The following is a 21,438-nucleotide window of genomic DNA, read 5'->3' as shown; positions in this document are numbered from 1 at the left end:
ATAAAAAAACTACACATGTAAAAAGTTCCCTTAAGGCTAGGATCCCTTAAGGCAGAGGCACAACTGAAGGTCAGTTTGTAGGTTCAGCATACTGGGAAACAGATAAGTGAAGGCCAGATACTGTCCTGACACACATCAGTGATGTGTGGCCATGTTTCATCCCCTTCCCCAACCCCATTTCTGCTGTGTTTCATCTTCACAGTCGGTTTGGCTTCCACAAGCTTTTCCAGAGCACACAGAAGATGCTTGCCTTCTGGAGTGTAATTTATATCCCTCCCTCTGTGATGTGGATTACTACAAGTTCTGGTCTTGTTATGTGCCAAGTTTTAGTACAGAATAGGCTTGATACTAACTAGTTCTCTTTGTCTAGTTGTGCTCAGTCACCTCCCCACACACTGCAAGAAGTGTCTCCCTGCAAGACGTTTAAGGCTAAAGAGGATGAAAGTTAACTTCTCTTCCCATATATATTTACAACCTGCAGATGTGCTCACACTGAAAAACAACAACCTATGGTGTATTGCAGATTTTTTAAATGGGTGTCCAGGGAAGTTTAATCTCATCGAGATCATTTAATGGAAGAACTAGTCATACATTCATGAAGGATTTACTTCCTGATGCCCAATATGCTTATGTATACTCAGTATCCCTTTTGTAGAATGTCACCATAAGATAGTATATAGTTTTATCACAGAATGGTAAAAGAGAACGTTTGCAAGAAAACTGGATTAGATTAGTACAGTTGGTCTTTTTTTAACATCAAATTACCTGTTCTTCAAGTAGTGCAAAGCAGCACAATTAAGCCTTGAAAAGCTTTACAAAGAAGAGAACTCGTATTTCTGTTCACAAAGGACAGAATGGCACATCAAAGCACTCACTCAGCTAGGCCATCACGTTGGCCAGTTTGAGGAAGAGCAGCTCTTTTTACACTGCTCACAAGCAAACTCCTAGCTTATTAAAAAAACGGCACAGTAAGTTGCTCTCTAGCCTTCCATGTATTTTGTATGACATTAAAAGCTTTCTTACCCTTTCCATGATTATTTTTATAGCTACTACATTGCCTTACATTTTGAAAATGCACAAGGATGTATGCCAGAGTCCCTGCCTGGAAACCAGGGGCTTAGGAGTGCATAAGCACTAGTATTGGCTTTTGTAATAATTAGGTTTCCAGCTGGTATGCTGATAAATGATGATCCATTGAACCCACGATCATATCAGATTTCCAAAGCAAGCAAAGAAAGTTATTCTACAATCCCAGGACAGGGCAATGAGGACTTCTGCTCCATAATATGGATGCAATGTAAGAGGAGCCAAGTACAAAGTCACAATTGCTCAGGAGTTTTGTCCAGAGCTACATCTTAGTACTACTGCTGTTTGGCACATAATACTGATGTTGCCTACACAAGGATGGCTAGTTCATATAAAGGAGACGTTCTTATATATGGACGTGCTTATAAAGCAGAATAAAGGTATTAAGAAAAACCTAAGAAGAAACTGAGTTCATTTTCAGGATAAGAAAAAGCAGAGGAAACAAACGCAAAAAGGAAGCAATAACACACTGACTTCAAGCTACCAGTCCTCTCTTCCTGTCTATTTCAGTGCTTCCCAAGTTCACAGCTCCACCAGCTGGTTTACTCACTTTTACAACTCCCTCCAAAATCGCTTTGCAGTGCAAGAATGAAGACCTGCATGTGCTCTTTGCTGCATGGAACACGTGGAAGTAGTCCACACAGGAGAAATCATGCCATTACAGCTGAGAAGCCCCTAACCTAGAACAGTACAAGAAAAGCGAAGCCATGATGAAGAAGCCCTAATAAGAGTTTAAGAATAAGAATGCACCTGCATATTCAGTATTTGTTCAAGTACCAGGCCCATCAATTCTCATTTCCAGGAGAGAACTTGGGCACCTAAAACTTTATAAAATTCAGACTTGTGCAGTCTTAAAAGCAGACACCACTTGAATACTTACATAACCTTGGGACCTGACTTCACTGGTTGAACCCCAGATGAACTTGGTCCTCACGAAAGCAAAAACCTCCAAGGTTTTTAATCTCCTGTTTAAAAGCAACTAAGATCTTGAATACCGCTAATTCTTCTCACTTTTGTTTTTTTTTAACCCAGCTTCTCTCAATTTTATAACAGTACCTTGAATTCCCATCACCATGCTTCTCTCCGAGGAGTACACCAGCAGCATGGGCTCCTCTGGCCCTGTTACATTCCCTCCCAGTGGCCCAGTTTCTGAGCGAGAGTACTCAACACCCACCTAACCGCTACCTTGAGTAATTAGGACACTCTTCTTTTAAGGTATTAAATTCCTGAAGCCAGAAGAGAGCTGTAAGTCTGTGCTTGTCCTTGTCAAATGCAATAGTCTAATACTAGTAGGGGAACACCACAGCTTTAAGGAAGAAAGGTGAACCCTGTTAAGTAGCAGAGCTTTGTATCCAAAAGGTATAGAGACATCTTCCAGGCTCCCTTTGCCTTACTGATGCTAAAGAGGACGTATTTCAGACAGGCTGCTGTTCTTGCACTTGAGCAAACTGAGCTCACTTCAGCTTTTGAGTTCTGATAGTGTTCCATGATGCTGCCCATCTCCTCCCCAGGCACTGCCCCTGGGGCTACAGCTCCTGGTTCACATTCTAGGAGCCAGAGCCCTACATCTTTGTAGAAATCCTACTTCTGTCTTTAGCTACGTAGTGGGAGAATAAAGAAGAGATGAAGCCAGACTTAGAGGTGTGCATAGACAGGATGAGAGGGAAGGGACAGAAGTTGCTACACAGGAATTTTAACTGCTGAAAACTTAACATTGAATATTTGCTTAGACTAGGCAGATAAAAGCCAATGCAGACAAGGTAACTAAAATACTCAGTTTCTGGAGCTGCTAAGGTAATCAGCTCAAAGATAAGGACTGTTTCACTAGATGTGCTATGAACAGAATGCATAAACTATTTTACATTTAGACTCTAGATGATTTGATTAGAGTCACAATGCTAAACAACCATTGTAATAGACATAAAAAAGGGACAATTTCTACTCCGTCAAGGCACAGACACTGTACAGACAAAAAGAAGGAAGAATTCTGCATGCCATTGACCTCAAAACCATGTTCTGTCTCTGTACAGAAAAACCTGCAGACTCATTTTAACAGATTCCTTTCTTACTACTTGATTGTCATGTATCCTCAAGATTTCATGTTCTAGTATAGTTACCAGGTGAGCATGAAGAAACATCTTCCCTGACATTAGAGCTTCAGTTTTACATTAACTAACACTAGAAAAAAAATATATTACCTTTTACAGACAAAAAACTTAAGATTTTAATGGAGACAGTCTGACTACATGCTTAGTTTCAGAAACAATTCTTGTGCCCACCTTACCTAAAGGAATGTGAAAATGCCTGTAGTCTGCACAATGCCAGAGTAAGCATTAAAGAGAGAAAGGAGTTCTGATAAATCTGAAGAAAAATATGTAACTGTGTAGCTGCACCTCAAAGTGTTTTCTCACTAGACTTCAAAAAGCAAGAAAGAGGTTAATGGCAGCATTTCAAAACAGGGCTGATTTTGTTACACTGCTTTCCAATGCAGCAATATTCTGTTAGAATAAGTGAATTTTTATTTGTCAAATAATTGAAAAATAAGTTTGATCCACTGTTCACAAGTTAAAAACAGAGATGAGTAGTTCTATATGTTCCAGTAGTAAAAATTATATAATCAAAGAATTGTAAGCTAAGCATGATTGAATTGCATCAAAGAGCTTTGCATGCAGCTCACAATAGTGCTAAAAATGACAACCAAACTTACCTAATTTGCATGAAGGGCCGTGTCATTTGATACAAAGTCAAAACATGTTGCATGCCAATATTTAAGAATTAAAAAGTACCAATAGTCTATTTAAAAGGTAATAAAAATCAAGCCACTGTTATGCCATAAAACAGCTAACAAAGAAACAAAACACACCTGAAAGGATTCCACACACAAGACCAAAAAAGAAAAAAACAAAAAAAACCTAAAACCCACAACAACTAAACCAAACCACAAACAGTTGAAGACATTAGTTGTTTAAATGTAGTATTCTGCAAGCTGAGAAAGTCAGAGAACAGAGATGACAGTGCTATGTGCGTCACACAGAGGCAGGCAGAGACACTGCCACCTGCAATCCTACCAGAAAAATAAGAGCAGCAGTAGAGGTAATAGCACACATTGCTTCCCTTGCATATATACAGTACACACCACAGAACTCTTCTGCATCAGTGAGGACATACAAGCACACTGTGCAGCAATTTGCTCAGCTCTCCTAAAACGGATGCTGAGGGTTCTTGATAGCACCTCTAAAAGTTGGTCTAGGTACATTAACAGCATAATTTATTTCAGTGATCACCTGCTTAAAATCAAAAATGCAACTGCTTGGGAAAAGCTAAAGAAACCTACCTGACATCTTCAAACTTCTTAGTTATGACTGAACCAACAGATGAAAAAGCAGCAGAAGCCTTCTGACCAGCCTGAGACAGGGTTTCTGATGTTTTCTTGTATCTGTGTTCAAACAAAATTAAATCTGTAGTTATTTTAATAAAACACCTAAGGAACCTTTTAGTGTATGTATATTTGTATCAAACCCAGAGGTATATTTCAACTTTGAGGTCAAATGGACAAGCCACCGAATACATTATTTTGAGCCATTGCAGTCCCTTCTGGCTACAGCATCTTTGCCACCTCAGACTTCAGATCAGGTTCACCAACACACACCTACTACCCCACCCCCAGAACAGATGCTATCCAGTATTGTAGGACTAAAAACACACACACCCCACACCCCAAAAAACCCAAACCACCACACCCAACCAAAACCAACAATAAAAACCACACATTAAAAAAAAACCAAACAAAACAAAAAAAACCAACCCAAGAACACCATGAGCACACACTGAAAAAGAACAGAGGTCTATTTTTTGTGCCAAGCATCTAAAAATCTTATACCGAACGTCAGTAAACTTCTCCATAAAACATTTGAGGTACATCCTCTTAAATTCTGTGTAGTCATTTACTGCAGAAGGCAGTTCACTCTAGACTTTAAACTAACAGTTGTGTTTGGCAAGAACATTAACTGTAGCTTTGCACTCTTCATGCATGAGTTCAGTTTACAACAATTTTTCAGGCAGGAAAAGAAGGGTATTCTGTTGGACTTAGGACACCTTGGTATCTCAGTAATGGTATCTGCGACCTGTCAGACAAAAAGTGTATTAGAAACGCCCATATTATGGTCACTCATTCTTATTTTGCCTAAGATGATACAGCTAATAGCAGCCTTATTTAAAGAAATCTATGATGATTTATCCAGGTAAGTTTCAGTGCAACTTAACTTTGTGTTATCTGCACTCACCTCACAAGAACAGAGGGTTTAGACATGACAAGAACTACAGTTTTCACCTCAACAGATGAGACAATCATCATGAACTGGTACATACACTGTGGTCGATGTAACATCTTGCCAGCTTTTGGTAATGTTCTGCCTTAGTTCCTGTAATGAGTTGATTCCCAGCTTTCTCTTGATTTCTGCTAGATGCTTCTCTTTGGCAGCTAGCACTTGTGAGAGCGTTTGGATTTCCTCTTCCACCTGCAGCAGCAGAGTTGATGAGAGGTAAGTTAACAAGCAATATACCCAGCCATTTAACTGTGTATTTATTAAAACATCTACGAGGCATCAGTAATGGGAGGGTTAACACATTTTTAACATTGCCTCTCAGTTGTTTCTAAATACTAAAAAGGAAATCCAACATAGTCTACAACAAGAGCTACTAAGAAGTAATCTACCTGCAGCTAGCTCTGTTACTGGAATATGCATGAGGAAGTTGATAACTAGAAGACTGTATGGTTAGAAAACATTACCTTTAGACAACATTAGCTATGTGAAGCTTGAAGATTAGTCAAACCTGGGACAATAGCCAAGCCTGTATTCTCCTTCCACGTCAGCAGAGATACCAATGCATGACCAGTATCAGGAAGCTCGGAGCAAGTCTGATCCATACACAAGTTTTGTCTCCTTGCTTGAACAGAAAGGTTGCTTTGTGGCTTAAGGCAGCAACTGCAGGCTGGATCCAGCCACAGGAGTGCTCTCCCCAGAGCAGGGATGGAAATGGCAGCAGACGGAGCAGTTAAAAAAAACCAAACCACCCACCAAAAGAACACAAAACCAAAAACACAGCACCTTTTAAGCAAGTAGAAAACTATTGTTTGTATGCTTCCTTTTTTACACAGATGGTCACTTAGGCCTCTCACAAAACCACGACCAGATCATGACCAGAGATGTCAAAACAGTTTTACTATGCCATTCTGTGGGCAATATAGACGTGACAGAGGCACTAAGGCCATACGTACAAAGGCGAAAGCATATATCTAGTCCTACTTCCTCATCCAGACTGGACCACGCTACTTTAGAGCATCAGGCTGCCCACTCATTTAAGCTCCTTTGAGGAAATACCAGTATCTTCGATGCACCTTTGTTCTAGATACCTCTCCAAAGTCCAGCGTGACGTACCTTAGCAGGGCCAAATTTCCCTCACCATCTGCAGCTGATTGGTTTGGCATGAAATAATACTCTGGACGACCAAAACCAAGACTGCGTTCAATGTGCTTATTTCACAGCTAACCTTTGTTTGCCAACCTTAGGCTTACGTTAGTGCCTTTTATTAGGGTCCTAAAGTCACATAGAGCTACAAAAGAAAAAAAAACTGGTGACTCAAAAAAGGTTGACTTCAACAACTTTGAAATGCATGTATCAGGCTTGACTGTCCTTCAAAAAACACTACTTTAACTCAGTCTTAAAGAAAATTTCTGCTATATGAACTATGGACAAGAACAGTTACATTGTTAGATATTAGCAAAACAGATATTACTATGAAGCTTCCTTCATGAAAACAACAGCTTTAGTTACTCCATACCAGTTGAGACAATACTTGGTTTTGGCTTCCAACCACGTTCTCTTTGACAGCTTATTTACCCTCTTCTCACTTGAGGAAAAAAAGGGTTAGGCATTTATGCATCTTGGTTTAAGATCTGTACACTCAGCCCTTCAATCTTAATTCCCGATAGCTAGAACTGGCTGTTCTTTTCTCCTTGACACCTTCCCTCCGAGTGCTATACCCGGCTTTAGACACAGAATAAATATGTAAACCATTAACTGTATGTTCAAAGACAGCATTATCCCAGATTTTCATACCCAAGAACAGTTTAAGAGCTATTTACAAGAGATTTACCTTAGCAAGCTCTTTTCTTAGCTCATCCTGTTCTTCTTCTGTGAGTGTTTCTGCCATATCAACTGTAGCAGCAGCATCCTCTCCAACCTCAGGTATAGAGTCACTCCTCAGCAGCCCTTAAGATGAATAAACCATTAGAAGTCAGATCATCATGTGTCTGCCAGATAGCAGCCAACATTAATATACAGCCTTTTTGTGCCAGTGCACAAAGAAAACTGTTGAGAAGACACCAAAGTCACACTCCCCGAATACTATGGCATACAGGAAACCAGAGACATTTTACTGGCTGTTTTGTTCTATCAAGTTGTCTTAAAGCTCAATATAATTGCAACTGCTGCTATAATAGGAGACCAGAAACATTGAGAACAATGCATCCCACTACTCTGACAGAAACCAAGGTGCAGAACACTACATCCCAACCAGTGGTTCCTACACAACCTCTGCACAGGAGTCCATGTGCCCTCTACTCTCTCTTGATCAGGTGGCACTGAAACTCTGGAAGCGCTGGAGGTGCTCTAGACCAATGCAGAGGCTCCCTCGCTCACCGCTCTCTGGATCACCTTAAAAAATGCCCATTATCTGCACACTGGGAGCAGTCATGGCAACAAGCAAGCTCAGCAACAGTGGAGAAAAAGGTTGAACTGCAAGTACAAATTCTTCCCCGTACCCTGCTCAACCTCTTTGCCTCTAGTAACTGGGACCACTCTAGCTAGAAAGTCACAGTTATCACAGAACTAGAAGTAAGCTGCTGTTTTGTGCCTGGACATTAAGACAGATGAGAAGCCTGGAGAAGGAGCTTAGGAACAAAACACCATCACTTCAGACGAAGCGGTGGAGCGCTGCGAAGGGAGTGATGAGGATGCGCATCCACTCACATTGCTGCCTCTTCCCCTTCCAAATACAGAAATCAAAGCTCTGACAAACTCCTCTGTACGAATCCCAAACACCCCTATGGTCTTCCTCAACTTTTGCCTTCACAGCTTCAGGGAAAGGAAGGAGAACAATATTATTTGTATTATTATGATGCACTCACTCAAAAGGTTTTTATTCTCAGTCCTTAGTGCTTGCAGTAAGATCACTTTAAACCCCTTTTAATGCAACAAACAGATTTTCCAGCAAAAGATTTCCCATTTTGAATCTCTATAGCTCACACTTAAACATACAGTTTTCCAGAATTAAGGAATTCTGTTCTAATTTGCAAAGAGACCAGTTTGCACAGAGACTGCATGCTGGAATGGTTGTAGGTTCCCAGAACTAATTCTCTATTAAAGAGGTAAAATAGCTTTATAGATAGTAAAAAATAAATGAAATTTAAAAAATCTTAAAATAGAAGGGAAAAAAAACCAGGATTGTAAGGAGAGAGGATGACTGTATGTATGTGTATATATGTATACAAATATATAATTTGGACACGTTGAGGACTTATTTAATGTTCCCTTAGTAGTACTATAGTAATTAATCAGATAAAATTCCATCCTCATTTCACCAGCTTGTGATGGCACTCCATACTACTGTTTGGTCTGGGAATCCAAAAATTCATTAACGTGCAGTGAGACCACCACTATGATTTTGTTGTGAGGCTTGATATAGCCACATCACAACCAACTGAAAAGTCAGGGGAAAAAAGATTCTGTGAGTCTGTAAATAGTTGTAGGTATTCTATGACCTATGATATGACCTTCATCAAGTTACTGAAAGGCTTTACTGAGGTAAAGCTCCGTTTCACAAATTCTTTGCAAAACAGTATGTTTTCTGCTTGTATTTGTGTCCAGAACACTTGTCCTCTAGAGGCACACTGCTACATGGGCTGAACATTTGTAAATGCTAAGTTACCCTGGAGTACACTGAGAAGGAAGCATACAGAAAGCAACAAAACCCCATTTTGCATTTATGAAATCCGTACCACATTTTCCCAGGTATTTACCTCTGTTTTCTACACAAACATAATATAGTTCCTACAGGTTTCCCAATACACTATTTTATGACAGAAATTTAGGACAGAAAAAAAAGTTTCAGTCTAACACTCAAACCAAAGCACAGCATTACAGCACTAAAAGAAGAGGATTACAACTCATGTCTCACAATCAGAAAATTATTGTTTTATACATCAACCTATTTCCTTTTCTTAACATCAAACAGTTAAGAATGCCATACCTTTTTGTAAAATTGCTATTTAGCCTCTTAATTACCTATGCCTATACTGAAGGAAAACTCACAATTTAAACTGCATTTTCCTCTGACACTCTACAACCCCCTGTAGGCTTGGCCTCTGACACCTGATCGTGTTCTCTGTCTGCAGACCCTTCAGGGATTACAGAGCTTGCCACTGCAAAAGCCATTCTGGAAGGCCTGCAAGTACCAAAGACCACACTGACTCCAAGAGCATTAGCACATCCAGCTGAAAGTCTGTGCAATCTGGTTACAAAGAGTCATCTGGATTATCTCACCAAAAACAGATCAAGTGAATCCAGCAGTAGGAAAACATGCTAGATTGTCTCCCACAGCAATAGCTTCTGTTTTGGAAAACTAGTGTTTTAAGGGAGTTTGTGCTGCTTGTTGCCTACATTGAAATTAAAACACAATCCTAAGAAGCAAGGGAATGATCTCTCCTCCCCTTCCTGCCTCTAGATCTTTTAGGAAGACAGGAAATTACTGCTACTCAAAATCCTCCATACCTCACCCCATACATCTAACCATGCCTTCCTCTCCTCACCTGCTTCCCCCCTCCTATTTATAACTTTTTTTTTTTTGGCTCCATGCAAACACCTTCCCAACAGTCTATATTCCTGCACCTCCCCTCTCATCCCCTGCTACTGTTCACCTCTCTGCTCGCTTTACTCCCATTCCTCAATTCACTTCAGTATTTGCAGGACACAGGGTTCATCTGTGCTATAGGAAGGCCGTGCAAGGCAGTCTGACCAAGCAGCAGTTGTCTGCACGGATAACCACCCACAGACCTCCACAATGGTGTGGCTGCAACTCAAATATACACCATAAACTAGGGCTGACAGACAGTAAGATCCTGGCTTTGAGCAAGCTTCCAAAGGAAAGGTACACAGCCCACCTTAGATATTTTTGTGGGGTGTGGGACAAGAAACCAGGAAACTAGCAGTCAGCTAACAGAAATACTTCAACTCAAGCTGTTAAGAGAGTATTTCTCACTTGTGGTCTTCGCTGTTCACCAGCAGAACTGTTGTTACTGGCTACCGACTTGCTACCTTTCTTCAGTTCTCTTGCTTCTTTAAAGTTCCACAAGACTTAAAATTCAGTCATTTGGTACTCTGATTGCTATAACCAAGCTTAGCTGAGCATTTCACATCTCAAACGGAATAAAAATTCTGCTGGGGAAAAATGGGTAACATCTAGTATTGGGAAAACTTACCTTGTTTCAAGGTCAGTTTTTAGGTGTCTATTTCTAAGATTAACATATTATCCCAGCAGTTTATTAGATCTACTTAAATGAACCAAATTAAGACACGAACAAGGTAGTTGATTAGGACTCCACAGAACACATTCAGGAAACGGCACTTAAGTCCTTATTACTCTGCCAGGGTAGGCAAAGCATTAGAGTCATTCAAATTACACTCAGGTTTTCTGGTTTGGGGTTTGCTTTGGTTGGTTTCAACCCAAGTTCATGGTCTATTTTGACCAGAAGTTCCTACCTCTTTCTGGCCTGAATTCAGAGATTAGCAGTAAATACGAGCAGTTTAAGGAAGTATTGGTCATTTCAGATGAGCAGCCTTTGGGGTGGGGGCGGATTAGCTTTCACAAAGCTTTATCTTTCACTCTGAATGAGCATTTTGGCTATCACTATACAGTTGGCATAGCTAAAGAAAAAAGGTGCATGTTAAAGTTCAGGAGAACAAGCTGTTACAAGATTATAAGATCAACATTTGAGTAACGTACAGTGCTACAGAGGATATTTATTTTGCAATATATAAGAAAGATCAAGTTTAAGTGCTTCCCATTTATCTCAGTGAAAAAGCCAAAGCTTCATCTCAGGGGAGAAAATTCTTGGGCTTCTCCCAAACACTAATCATATACTCATTCAAAGTGAATGAAAAAGAAAAAAAAGCCCAAAGGTTGGTGCTTATGGTGATACATCACCACCAGATACAAAGGACGGCTCCCCCCCTTTAGAAAAGGTGGGAGATGCAGTAATTGCAGAAGTGAAAGCTGACCACTGCTCCCCAGAGGCCCCTAGTCATTAAGTTCACAGAGGGGTTTCTTTTAGTTCACACAGAGGTTCCCCAAGCGATGCAGGTTTCTCTAAGATTTTTTAAAGAACAAGCTCACAAAAAAAAGTCAACAGCTTTGTAACTTTGCTTGGCTTTGTCACACCCAAAGTAGGGCTAAGCTTTCTGTATTTTTAATTACTCTGGAAGACCACATCCAGCAACATGGAATGAAAAGGAGAGGTGGTAAAACCAGACTAGGATATGTTGGGAGGCACAGCTGTAGGTGTTCTGTACAACAGGTTACCAGCTAGAATCTAGCAGGGTTAAGCAGTAGGCAGATGCCACTGCAGCACAGCACACAACAGCCACTTCCTGAGGGGAGCACAACTACAGTTAATGCCTGCAGGTATAAGATTTACAGCATTTAAAATGCAAGGTGGAACAGAGTACAGGTTTTAGAGGGCATATTTTTCTTAATTGATGATATTTTCAGTACTAATAAGAGCAGATGCTAGACTATCCAGAGCTCTGAAGTCATACTAAGTATGCAATTCCTATCTCCCTCCCTGCCAAAAGCTAATAGTCAAACTAGGACAATTACTCCAATGTTGCAGAAGTTGCCCTTTTGTTCCTAATTTTTCCTTAGTTTTCCTTCAAACTGCCTTTCTACTGAATTGAGAGATAACAAATAAGGTAAAGCTGGTAAATGCATAGTTCATGAGATATTACCTACAGACACATCAAAGATAACAAACTACTGCGTTAAGAGCAGGTCAACTTTTACCTTCATTTACACCTGCTTTTCAGCCAAATTTTATAGATTTTTGATTTGAGAAGTTACTTTTGACAGATATTAGTCAGTAAGCTTTCCATGTATAAATTTTGAAAAAGAAAGAGAACGAAGTTACCAGACTTCGCCAGTGTAGGGGATCCAGGTGGAGAAAGGTTTATGCTAGGTGACAGGTAAAGATAGTTTCTGTTCACTCCAGTATTGAAATCGAAGGGTGATTTGTAATCCTCATACAGATCCATGCCAGAAAATTCAGAGCACGCAACTGTCCTTTTCTTCCACCGAAGCATTCATCTTCGCTTTCTGGGGCAACCCGGACAGCAGGATTCAGAAACCCTCCATCTCTTCACATGACACTCACTATACCGCCTCATTAAATTCAGCTCTCTTGCACCTCTGTTAGATTTGATAAAGCCATCTAGCAAGTGATTTCTTAGCCATCTTGTAGCTGCTGGTGTTTACTATGGCACGAAGTTAAGTCCTGTAAATTTATAACCAGGGCTGGACTTAAACAGACCGTTCCTTTAACAAACATTCACAGTGCACTGTTTGTGGCTTCTTGAAGAGCCTTGGTCCTCTGCAGAATTGCGTCAAGAATTTTCAATCATTTAAATCAAAAAAGGTCAGCTGACTGCAGCTACACCAGGATATCCTTAATCTTCTAGGACACAAAAGGATTACCAGCCATAATCTATCCTATATACCATCTGTGTAGGACTTTTTCCTCTGATTAATGGAAAATTCTGCATGCAAAACTATTTATTTATCCAGCTGATTCCACCACTGTAATAACCAGTAGCCAGAACCTAGTGTCTGCTGCCCACGTATTACACTGTAGTGAGAGCTCAGAATAGGAAGAAGGAGCCCTCATCTGTGAAGGCTACGCTATGAACACCACCTAGGTTTTTTTAATGAACATGCTAAATGTGCATTATGATTTTTGCCCATGAGGCTAAACATATCTGGGTAGGGTTGGTTGGTTTTTTTTAAAAAAAAAATTATTGAAGTGCACCGCCCTATGCCCTTGGTGCTTCAGCCAGCATCACTTAGAGCAGCCAGTTATGCAAGGAACCGGTAACACTGGAATGCTTCACCTTCATGAAATGTATTTATGTTCTGACACATATACCATAAAGTAAGATCAACTTACATAAGCCATCTGACTTTGCGCTGGGGGTATAAGATTTAGCTCTGGGAAGCAGAAGTGCTTCTTACCCAAGAGAGATATCCAGCACAGTTTGGCAGTGCTTCACTACGTATGTTTCTCTCTTCCAAGGTCAGCTTCTTTCACCGAAAACACAAGCTTCCTAGCAGTGTAGATCACCTTTACAGCTAAGTAACAATTTCCTCCCAACCCCACACCTTCACCCAGGCTCCTCACTGCAGCTGGCACTCAGAGCAGCATAATCAAATGCTCCACTGTTTTGTGTGTGGAGGAAAACACACTTTTCCTACACTGTAAGAGGGATATTTGAAGACAAAGCTGCCCAGAGACATTACACTACCTTCCGCTCAAAGCCGTGGAAGTGAAGGAGCCTTGTAGCAAGCCCAAGTCAAGCCTGGTCAATGTATGCCCCGGGGATATGAGAAGAAAGCGTCACTTCTGAAGTTGTAACTTCCCATTTCCACTGCAGTCAGCAGGCACAGGAGCAGACCTTTCAGCTAATTAAAGAGCAGTTCCTTTAGGCTGCAGCCCTACATTGGCTTCTGGCGCAGCCTACCTGCAGGCTCATAACAATGAGAGTGCCAGAGCCTGAAACACAGGTCTCTGCTGTTTTCCGAATGCACTGAAAAGAAGAAAATACAATGCCCCTCTGCATTTCTGACACGTGGCTGTGGCATCTGCCAGAAGTACTGCAAAGTTCACCTGGCAAAGGTCAAAGCCTTGGTCACAGATTCTAGTTAAAGCATCCAGAGGCAGCACAGAACTGTAATATGGCTACAGTAATAACATACTCTCTATTAACCAAGCATGCTAATATGAATAGCTACTGATTCTGCTTTGCAGCCTTCCCTTGTATAACTCAGCTGACAGGGACTGCCCTCTGTACAAAAGACTCGACCAGTAGCTGTACTAACTGGATTAGGCAAAATGACAAGTTATCAGATGTGGCACACTGGAAGAGCTGGGTGTTTTCTACTGTTGATCTCCTGACACAGAAAGAGACAGTGAAGGTGAGGCTACCCCCCAGGACTTTTTCCAAACCCCAGAGAGTCACTCAATGTAGCACGAGTCGATGCCAGCAGGCTCCCACAACTGAAAGTAGCTATTATCACAGAATGGTAGCAGTTGGAAGGGAACTCTGGAGATCATCTCGTCCAACCCCCTTGCTTGAGCAGGGACACCTGGGGCAGGGGCACAGGAATGCATCCAGGTGGGTTTTGAATGTCTCCAGGGAAGTAGACTCCACAACCTCCCTGGGCAGCCGCTTCCACTGCTCTGTCACCCTCACAGGAAAAAAGTTTTTCCTCATATTCAGGTGGAACTTCCTGTGTTCCAACTTGTGCCCATTGCCCCGTCCTGTCATTGGGCACTATTGAAAAGAGCCTAGTCCCATCATCCTGACACCCACCCTTTAGATTATTTATAGGTATTGATGAAATCCCCCCTCAGTCTTCTCTTCTCCAGGCTGAACAAACCCAGGTGTCTCAGCCTTTCCTCATAAGGGAGATGCTCCAGTCTCCTGATCACCTTGGTAGCTCTCTGCTAGACTTCCTCAAGCAGTTCCACACCCTTCTTAACCTGGAGGGGGGGGATGACAACGGGACCCAAACTGGCCACAGTACTCCAAATGTGGTCTCACTAGGGCAGAGTAGAGGAGGAGGATAACCTCTCTCCATCTGCTGGCCACACTCCCTTTAATGCAGCCCAGGATACCGTTGACTACCTTAGCCACAAGGGCACGTTGCTGGCTCAGGGTCACCTTGCTATCCACCAGCACTCCCAGGTCCTTCTCAACAAAGCCGCTTTCCAGTAGTTCAGCCCCCCACCTGTACTGGTGCATGGGGTTGTTCCCCCCCAGGTGCAGGACCTTGCACTTGCTCTTGTTGAATTTCATCAGGTTCCCCTCGGCCCAGCTCTCCAGCCTGCCAGGTCTCATTGGATGGCAGCACAGCCTTCTGGTGTATCAGCCACTCCTCCCAGCTCAGCATCATCAGCAAACCTGCTGAGGTTACACTCTATCCCATCATCCAGGTCATTGATGAATATGTTGAACAGGACTGGACCCAGCACAGACCCCTGGGGAACACCACTAGTGACAGGCCTCCATCCAGACTCTGCTCCATTGATCACGACCCTCTGAGTTCTGTTGTTGAGCCAGTTCTCTGTCCACCTCACTGTCCTCTCACGCAACCCACACTTCCTTAGCTTGCCTGTGAGGATGCTATCGGAGACAGTGTCAAATGCCTTACTGAAATCAAGGTAGACAACATCCACTGCTCAAATTATGGGACAAAGAACCTAATATGAACACTTGTTCATCACTGCTAACAATCAGGAATATAATTTCCTGGTCAGGGACATTTACCGGAGTCAACACTTACATTCTTGTCATTTACAGGAAACTCCCTGCATTCAGTTTTACCCCATACCATCCATTCAAAAAAAGTTGGCACTTTTCCTGCATCTTTATTGTGCAAAAGTTGGCTTCATGACCTTAGAGGCATCTGGATTGCCAGTTTAAGACCACTGACCTGGCCCATCAGCACTGCAGACAGAAGCATGTATCGGCCAAACTCTCCAACACATCTTCAATGTAGTCAGAGAGAAGTACAGGGCATTGCCCATTGCTAGAACGTATGTTTGGCTTACAGGGAAGGTCTGCTGAGTTACAAACCTGAGCCTCCACATGAGAGGCTGAATTCTGCTTTTGCCCTGGCTTATGCATAGTCCAAACATGAACCCAGAAGTCACCTGAGAATTCTCTAGCTTTAGAAATATTACTGACCATTGCTAAGAGACGGACGTACCCCTTACTTTGATCTACCTTCTTTGCTCAGATTGATCTATCTTATAGTGGCCATAGAACTGGGTTGCCATACCACCTCCCAGACAAGCTGCCAGGCTCCTGCTGTCTTACCTGCAGGGGTTTACGGGAACATCACTCCTTGCTATTCTCAGCTGCAAATCCTACCTGGCAATGAAGGAAGCTGTCTTGCTGAACAAGCTTCTCCCTCATCAGCTAGGCAAGTTTGATGGTCTTCACCCTGAAGTACAAGCCAATCTGGCTGTAAGGAGAAAGGACTGCAGTCTACCCTTCCAAACCTGCTATAGGGCAACTTCTAGGATACTGGTCATCCCCAGCTCATCCACTTCAGGGAAGACAAGTACTCCCCTGCCAGTCATTACAGTCAGTTTATCCACATCTTCCCCAGTAGCTCCTTCGCACACCCTGGGATTCAGGGCCGAGTGAGGCAGCACTCCCCCTATACTGCCTAAGGGCAGTCCGAAGAAGGTAGGCCTGGCTAGCTGTTAGTGTGGTGCATGTGGAAGAGGAATGAGTTTCTCTCCAAGGGACTTGCCAAATTAAAGGGATGGCCCCAAGGAAATAAAGCAGAATGGGGATGACAGACAGCAGCCACACAGAACCAAAAAGAAAGGTTTTGCTCTGCAGCGTGAAGCTTTTTGACAAGTTTAAGAGCTCTCGACAGTCTGAACATAGCTAAGCAATGGCACAAATCAAGATTTCTCTGTACGATGAAAACAGGCTCATTATGAGGCCTTTCTAAAGGGCCCTCCCATGACCAAAATATCCCACTGCATGGCCTTCCTCCTCCTCATTCTTCACAGTAATTCAGAGCACATGCAGCTGGCTCAAGCTGAGGCTGTAGAACCATACCCTGCTAGAGGTACTCTGCCTTCCCAGTGCAAGACAGATATTTTAAAGCTGAAGCTTAAATTTAGACTTCTGTTAAGTGGCTTAGAGTAGTTATCATGCATGCTTGAATATCTTTGTTCCTCACCCTGCATAGCTAATTTGGTTGTTACAGGTGTACCTTAGTTGCTGCAGGTATCAGCTGCAAGCCAGTACCTGAAGAGATCTTGAGGCCTAAGGACACAGCTGCTCCAGAGACAAGTAGCAGTGGGGTTTTGCTCACTATGCAAGAGATTAAAACCGAAGTTTTCTCTGATCCAGAACAAGTACTCATTTGCCCTTAACAACTCAGGATAACTAAGAGGTTGGTAGTTAAGTCATCTATGCCATTTTAGAAGCCAGTATTTGAGAGACTAGCACAAAGGTAGATAAATTCTGTCAAGAATGCTTGAACCAATTACCAACAAGTTCAACTGAATGTCACAAAGTGGCTCAGAAAGGCTCAGCAAAGCATTGCCATCATAACTCCTGCCATTAATCATGTTGTAATCTCCTCTGTTGGAGAGTGTGCTTAAAGCTTTTCCAGGTAACTCTTGAGTATCAACAGTCAGCACAGATCATGAACATCATGAATCATAAGGGAGGGAACTTCCTGCACAGCTAGAAAAGCTGTTAAGATTGAGCAAACACTGTAACCAATTATTTGCCTGCCTAGTCTCAGGCATTGTTCTTTCTTCAGATACCACTTGCTACTCAGGTCTGCAGCTTCCACCTTGGCCCAAGGCTCTAGCAGCAATTTAGGTAAGGCAATATAGCATTAAAGCACTTCCACCTTGATGGTAGCTAAGCAAGGATAAGATATTATGGTAGCCCTGCAGAGAAGCTGCTTTCCCACATTCAGGTTTAGCTGAACAGTAGTTTGTTCATACATGAAAAGTTATACTCCTCTTTCCCTGAAGAAACCAAACTCAGCTCAAGTATGACTGAATACCATCTCTGGGCTTCAAAGAAACTCATCTACATATTCAGTAGTGGTTCATACTAAGAGTTAAATTGGTAATGGAAAGGTTACCACTAATGCAGTGCCTCAGGATTGGAGGAATGTAGAGGCTACCCTAAGACAAGATTCAAACAATACTTTGGATAAAGCCACCTAAATAACCAATCCACAAGATCTGTGCCTAATCAAATTACAAGTCCTGCTGCTACATAGGCACCTTCACCATCTTGGACATCCTGCATTTGTGCCTTGTTTAAGCACAGAGTTGCCAAACTTGTGCACCACAGCCCATACTTTTAGCAAGCCCACCATGACTCCAGCACTTAATTCAGTAAGCAAAAGCGGACAGGGGAAGATGAAGGGAAAAGGTTGTTGCCAAAGAGGGGGAAGAGGAGCTTGCTATTTTTGGGAAATAGCAAGAAGATTCCATCTCTTATTTCAACATTGACTGTTAAGATTCCACTGCCTGCTCAGTCAATAACTGGTTTGAATTTGCATCTTCTTCAGTCTGCTAACAGGCAAGACTGACCACAGGCCTTACAGTAACTGCCAGTGTAGTAAACACTTCCAGCCATGTCTTCCCCCACCCCCATCTTCCCCAGGTCGTTCCCAATCAGGCAGCAACAGTCAGGCTCCTCTCCCCAGTCCAACTGAATTTTATAGGGCATAAGCCATTTTAAGAGCTACAAAGCTACTTAAGCATCTTAAGCCAATCTAAGTTCTGTAGCATCAATTTGATCTTCAGAGTCTTACCAGTTTACAGACAAGCAGAGCCTTTCAGTACCTGATCCAAGGCCTTAAAACTGCATTAAGAGAAAAAGATGCCGTGAAGCAACAGGACAGAAGCCCAAACACTAAGCAAGCCCTAAGTTTGTGCTCCTATTTCCTTGTTATGCTCTCTCCCCTCCTTTTAACAGCAAGTACCTCTTTCAGCCCGAGATTTGGGCATGACATGAATGGAGCTGCACAGCTATAGCAGTTGCTGAAGAGTATGAGCACAGGCTTCCACAGCCCTGTTAGTAATGATCAGCAGACTGTGGCTTAAGGGTTTAGGCATTTACTGTCTTCTAGCAGAGTCCAACTCAACACCACCATATTAATCTCATTACTTCAGCCTCCTCCCACCTGCTTTCTCTGGACTATCTCTCCCTGATGCAACAGCATTGTCCAATATGGCTCTTTGTAGAAAAATACCTTCTCCGACATTTTCTTAAGGCTAAATGCTGCCTTCACTTACTCATATTAAAAAAAAAAAACAACAACCAAAACCCTCTTAGAATGATCAGTATTCTCCCAAGATGTATCATCCTACAACACAAACACTTCTGAATGTTATATTTAAGGATTATGGGGTTGCTAGTATTGTTCTTTTCTTAAACCAAAGTCTCAGCCCACAGCATTTCAGACAGCTGAGACATGTCTTAGCATAGGCAGCAGTTCTTTCCTCCTCTCAGTCCAATTATAAACTCAGACTAATTTCCTGAGATCTTGTGAGGGAGTAGATCACACTCTGGCATGTTCTGCTACTAGGCAAACCGATACCACAGTGAGTGTCTATTTGCACAGGTTCTTCACTACCTTTTGGAGACATCTGCTCCAGCACTTTGATTTTCTTTAGGCAGAAATCCCTGACTTACGGCAAAGTTTGGGTCTTAAACAGTGGTCAAAGCAGTCACATTTATCTACTCCAGCAATAACAGGTGAAACACGTTTCCAACCTATGGGAAGAGTCCAGGCCAAAGGACACAGTAGCCAGCACCCCACAACCAGTGATCAGATAGGGCATTGCATCAACTTTGGAGAAGTCAGGCCAAACTGCAAATACTGAGGAGCATTTCCAAGTGAGATTAACAGAGTCAAAACACTGTCAGGTAGATTTCAGATTAATGTATTTAGTTGTTTGACTTCAGCCGCTTATCCCAGTTATGCTGCCATTCTCTGGAGACTCCAATCTCTGGTAAAAGACTGAACCTGTCAAAAACGCTAGAGAAACAGTGCTGAGCTGCAGCCAGACAACAGTTGGAAAAGATTAGGAAAAGGCTGTACTGCAGAAGAGGATTGTTTTAAAGTTTCAGTAGGTAACCTTGAAATCTAATTAAAAGCTTCACTTGAGTGAGTATGATTGGAGTGACTCCCAGCCTCCCTCAGAAGACAAGTCAGCTCTTTTGCACTCCTAAACAAACCTCCCTCTTTTGACACCGCACCCCAGAACTTCTGTTTCTGAACAGCAGCTCCAGAAAAGCCCACTGTTCCCACTCCACAGTATCCGGTCCTACCATGAAAATGATACTGAAGCTTTAAGAACAAAGCAGATATGACTACCTATTAGGCTGAATCACATACTGTAGTATCTGAAAGGATAATAATAAAAAAGCAATATCTGTAGTCTTAGCAATATGTTAATACCTGCAAACATTCTTCAATGCTTGAGGTACACACTAGCTCCCACCACATAATTACCCAAGTTTGTGCCTGGATTTGGGGTAGCACAGAATTTGCACCATTTACTGTGTAAGTGGTAGATGTATTATGTACATGTGCTATGTAAATGTTACATGTAAAATGAGCAGAGAAGCACTTAAGCAGCGCAAAATTTGATGTAGGCAACGGGGCTTAGGGTAAGTACTTCACAAAATCCATCCTTGATGATACTCAAAAGCTGTCTGGACATGGTCCTGGGCAACCGGCTTTAGGTGGCCCTGCCTGAGCAGGGGGGTCAACCCAGGTGACCTCCAGACAACCCCTCCAGCCTCAGCCATTCTGTGATTAAGACAGTGGCTGTACAAAGTCACAAGTCTGCAACCCTGGAGAGATTGTCTGTAACACAGAGTCCCAGTGCCCTTCCCTGAGGGAGGTCTGTAGCCAGCCCCTCATCTTGTGAATTAGATTTGTAAATACCTGCCTGCTGACAGAATAAAGTTCAATTTTCTCCCATACTTTCTAAACTGAAGTAGGGACAGAGACGTCACAGGAGACTTGGCACTTCCTCACACACGTTGGCGTACAGGACTATTATGACGGCTGACAAGCAAGTCAAGAGCATTTACATCAGTACAGACTACTTTGATTTCAGTTAGAAGTCTGCAGGAAAAAGGCAGCTGACCAGTCCAGCTGGGCCAGATTCTGGGGAAAAAAAGTCCTGTATTTGCATAAAAGGGACTGGCTTATGTTTTGCTCACAAGATGAACAAGTGAGCAACTTCTTGGGCCTGACATGATTCTAGGCCTTTAACAAAGAAGCAGCTCTTGGCAAATGTTTTAGAAAGCCATCCACTTTTCCATGACCTCCCTTCCCCAGGAAGCAAGTGAATGTATGCTATTTCAGCAGGAAGAATTCACTCTTGTATACGAAGAAAAGCTTGAAGTAGACAACTTAGCTATCAGTGTCACTATATTAAAGCTACTTTATGCT

General features: G+C 42.3%; 1 protein-coding gene across 2 annotated transcripts in view; it reads right to left on the bottom strand.

Moving 5' to 3' along the window:
• TPD52 (tumor protein D52) overlaps positions 1–21,438 on the bottom strand; it is a 42,741-nt gene that overhangs the window by 5,187 nt on the left and 16,116 nt on the right. Inside the window, exons 1-4 of one of the 2 annotated variants that reach the window (XM_009501032.2) lie at positions 12,329–12,515; positions 7,243–7,358; positions 5,455–5,603; positions 4,421–4,522 (exon numbers count right to left, since the gene is read on the bottom strand). In XM_009501032.2, the coding sequence (XP_009499327.2) occupies positions 4,421–4,522; positions 5,455–5,603; positions 7,243–7,358; positions 12,329–12,500 (539 nt within the window). In that variant the 5' untranslated portion in view covers positions 12,501–12,515. Of the gene's footprint in view, positions 1–4,420; positions 4,523–5,454; positions 5,604–7,242; positions 7,359–12,328; positions 12,516–21,438 lie in introns of those variants that run through there. The other variant, XM_064442503.1, reaches the window with a different exon arrangement.

Source organism: Phalacrocorax carbo, chromosome 2 (genome assembly GCF_963921805.1).
Source record: "Phalacrocorax carbo chromosome 2, bPhaCar2.1, whole genome shotgun sequence".
Lineage (NCBI taxonomy): Eukaryota > Metazoa > Chordata > Aves > Suliformes > Phalacrocoracidae > Phalacrocorax > Phalacrocorax carbo.
Note: the sequence above shows the minus strand (reverse complement) of the source record. Positions and strands in the feature narration are given on the sequence as shown.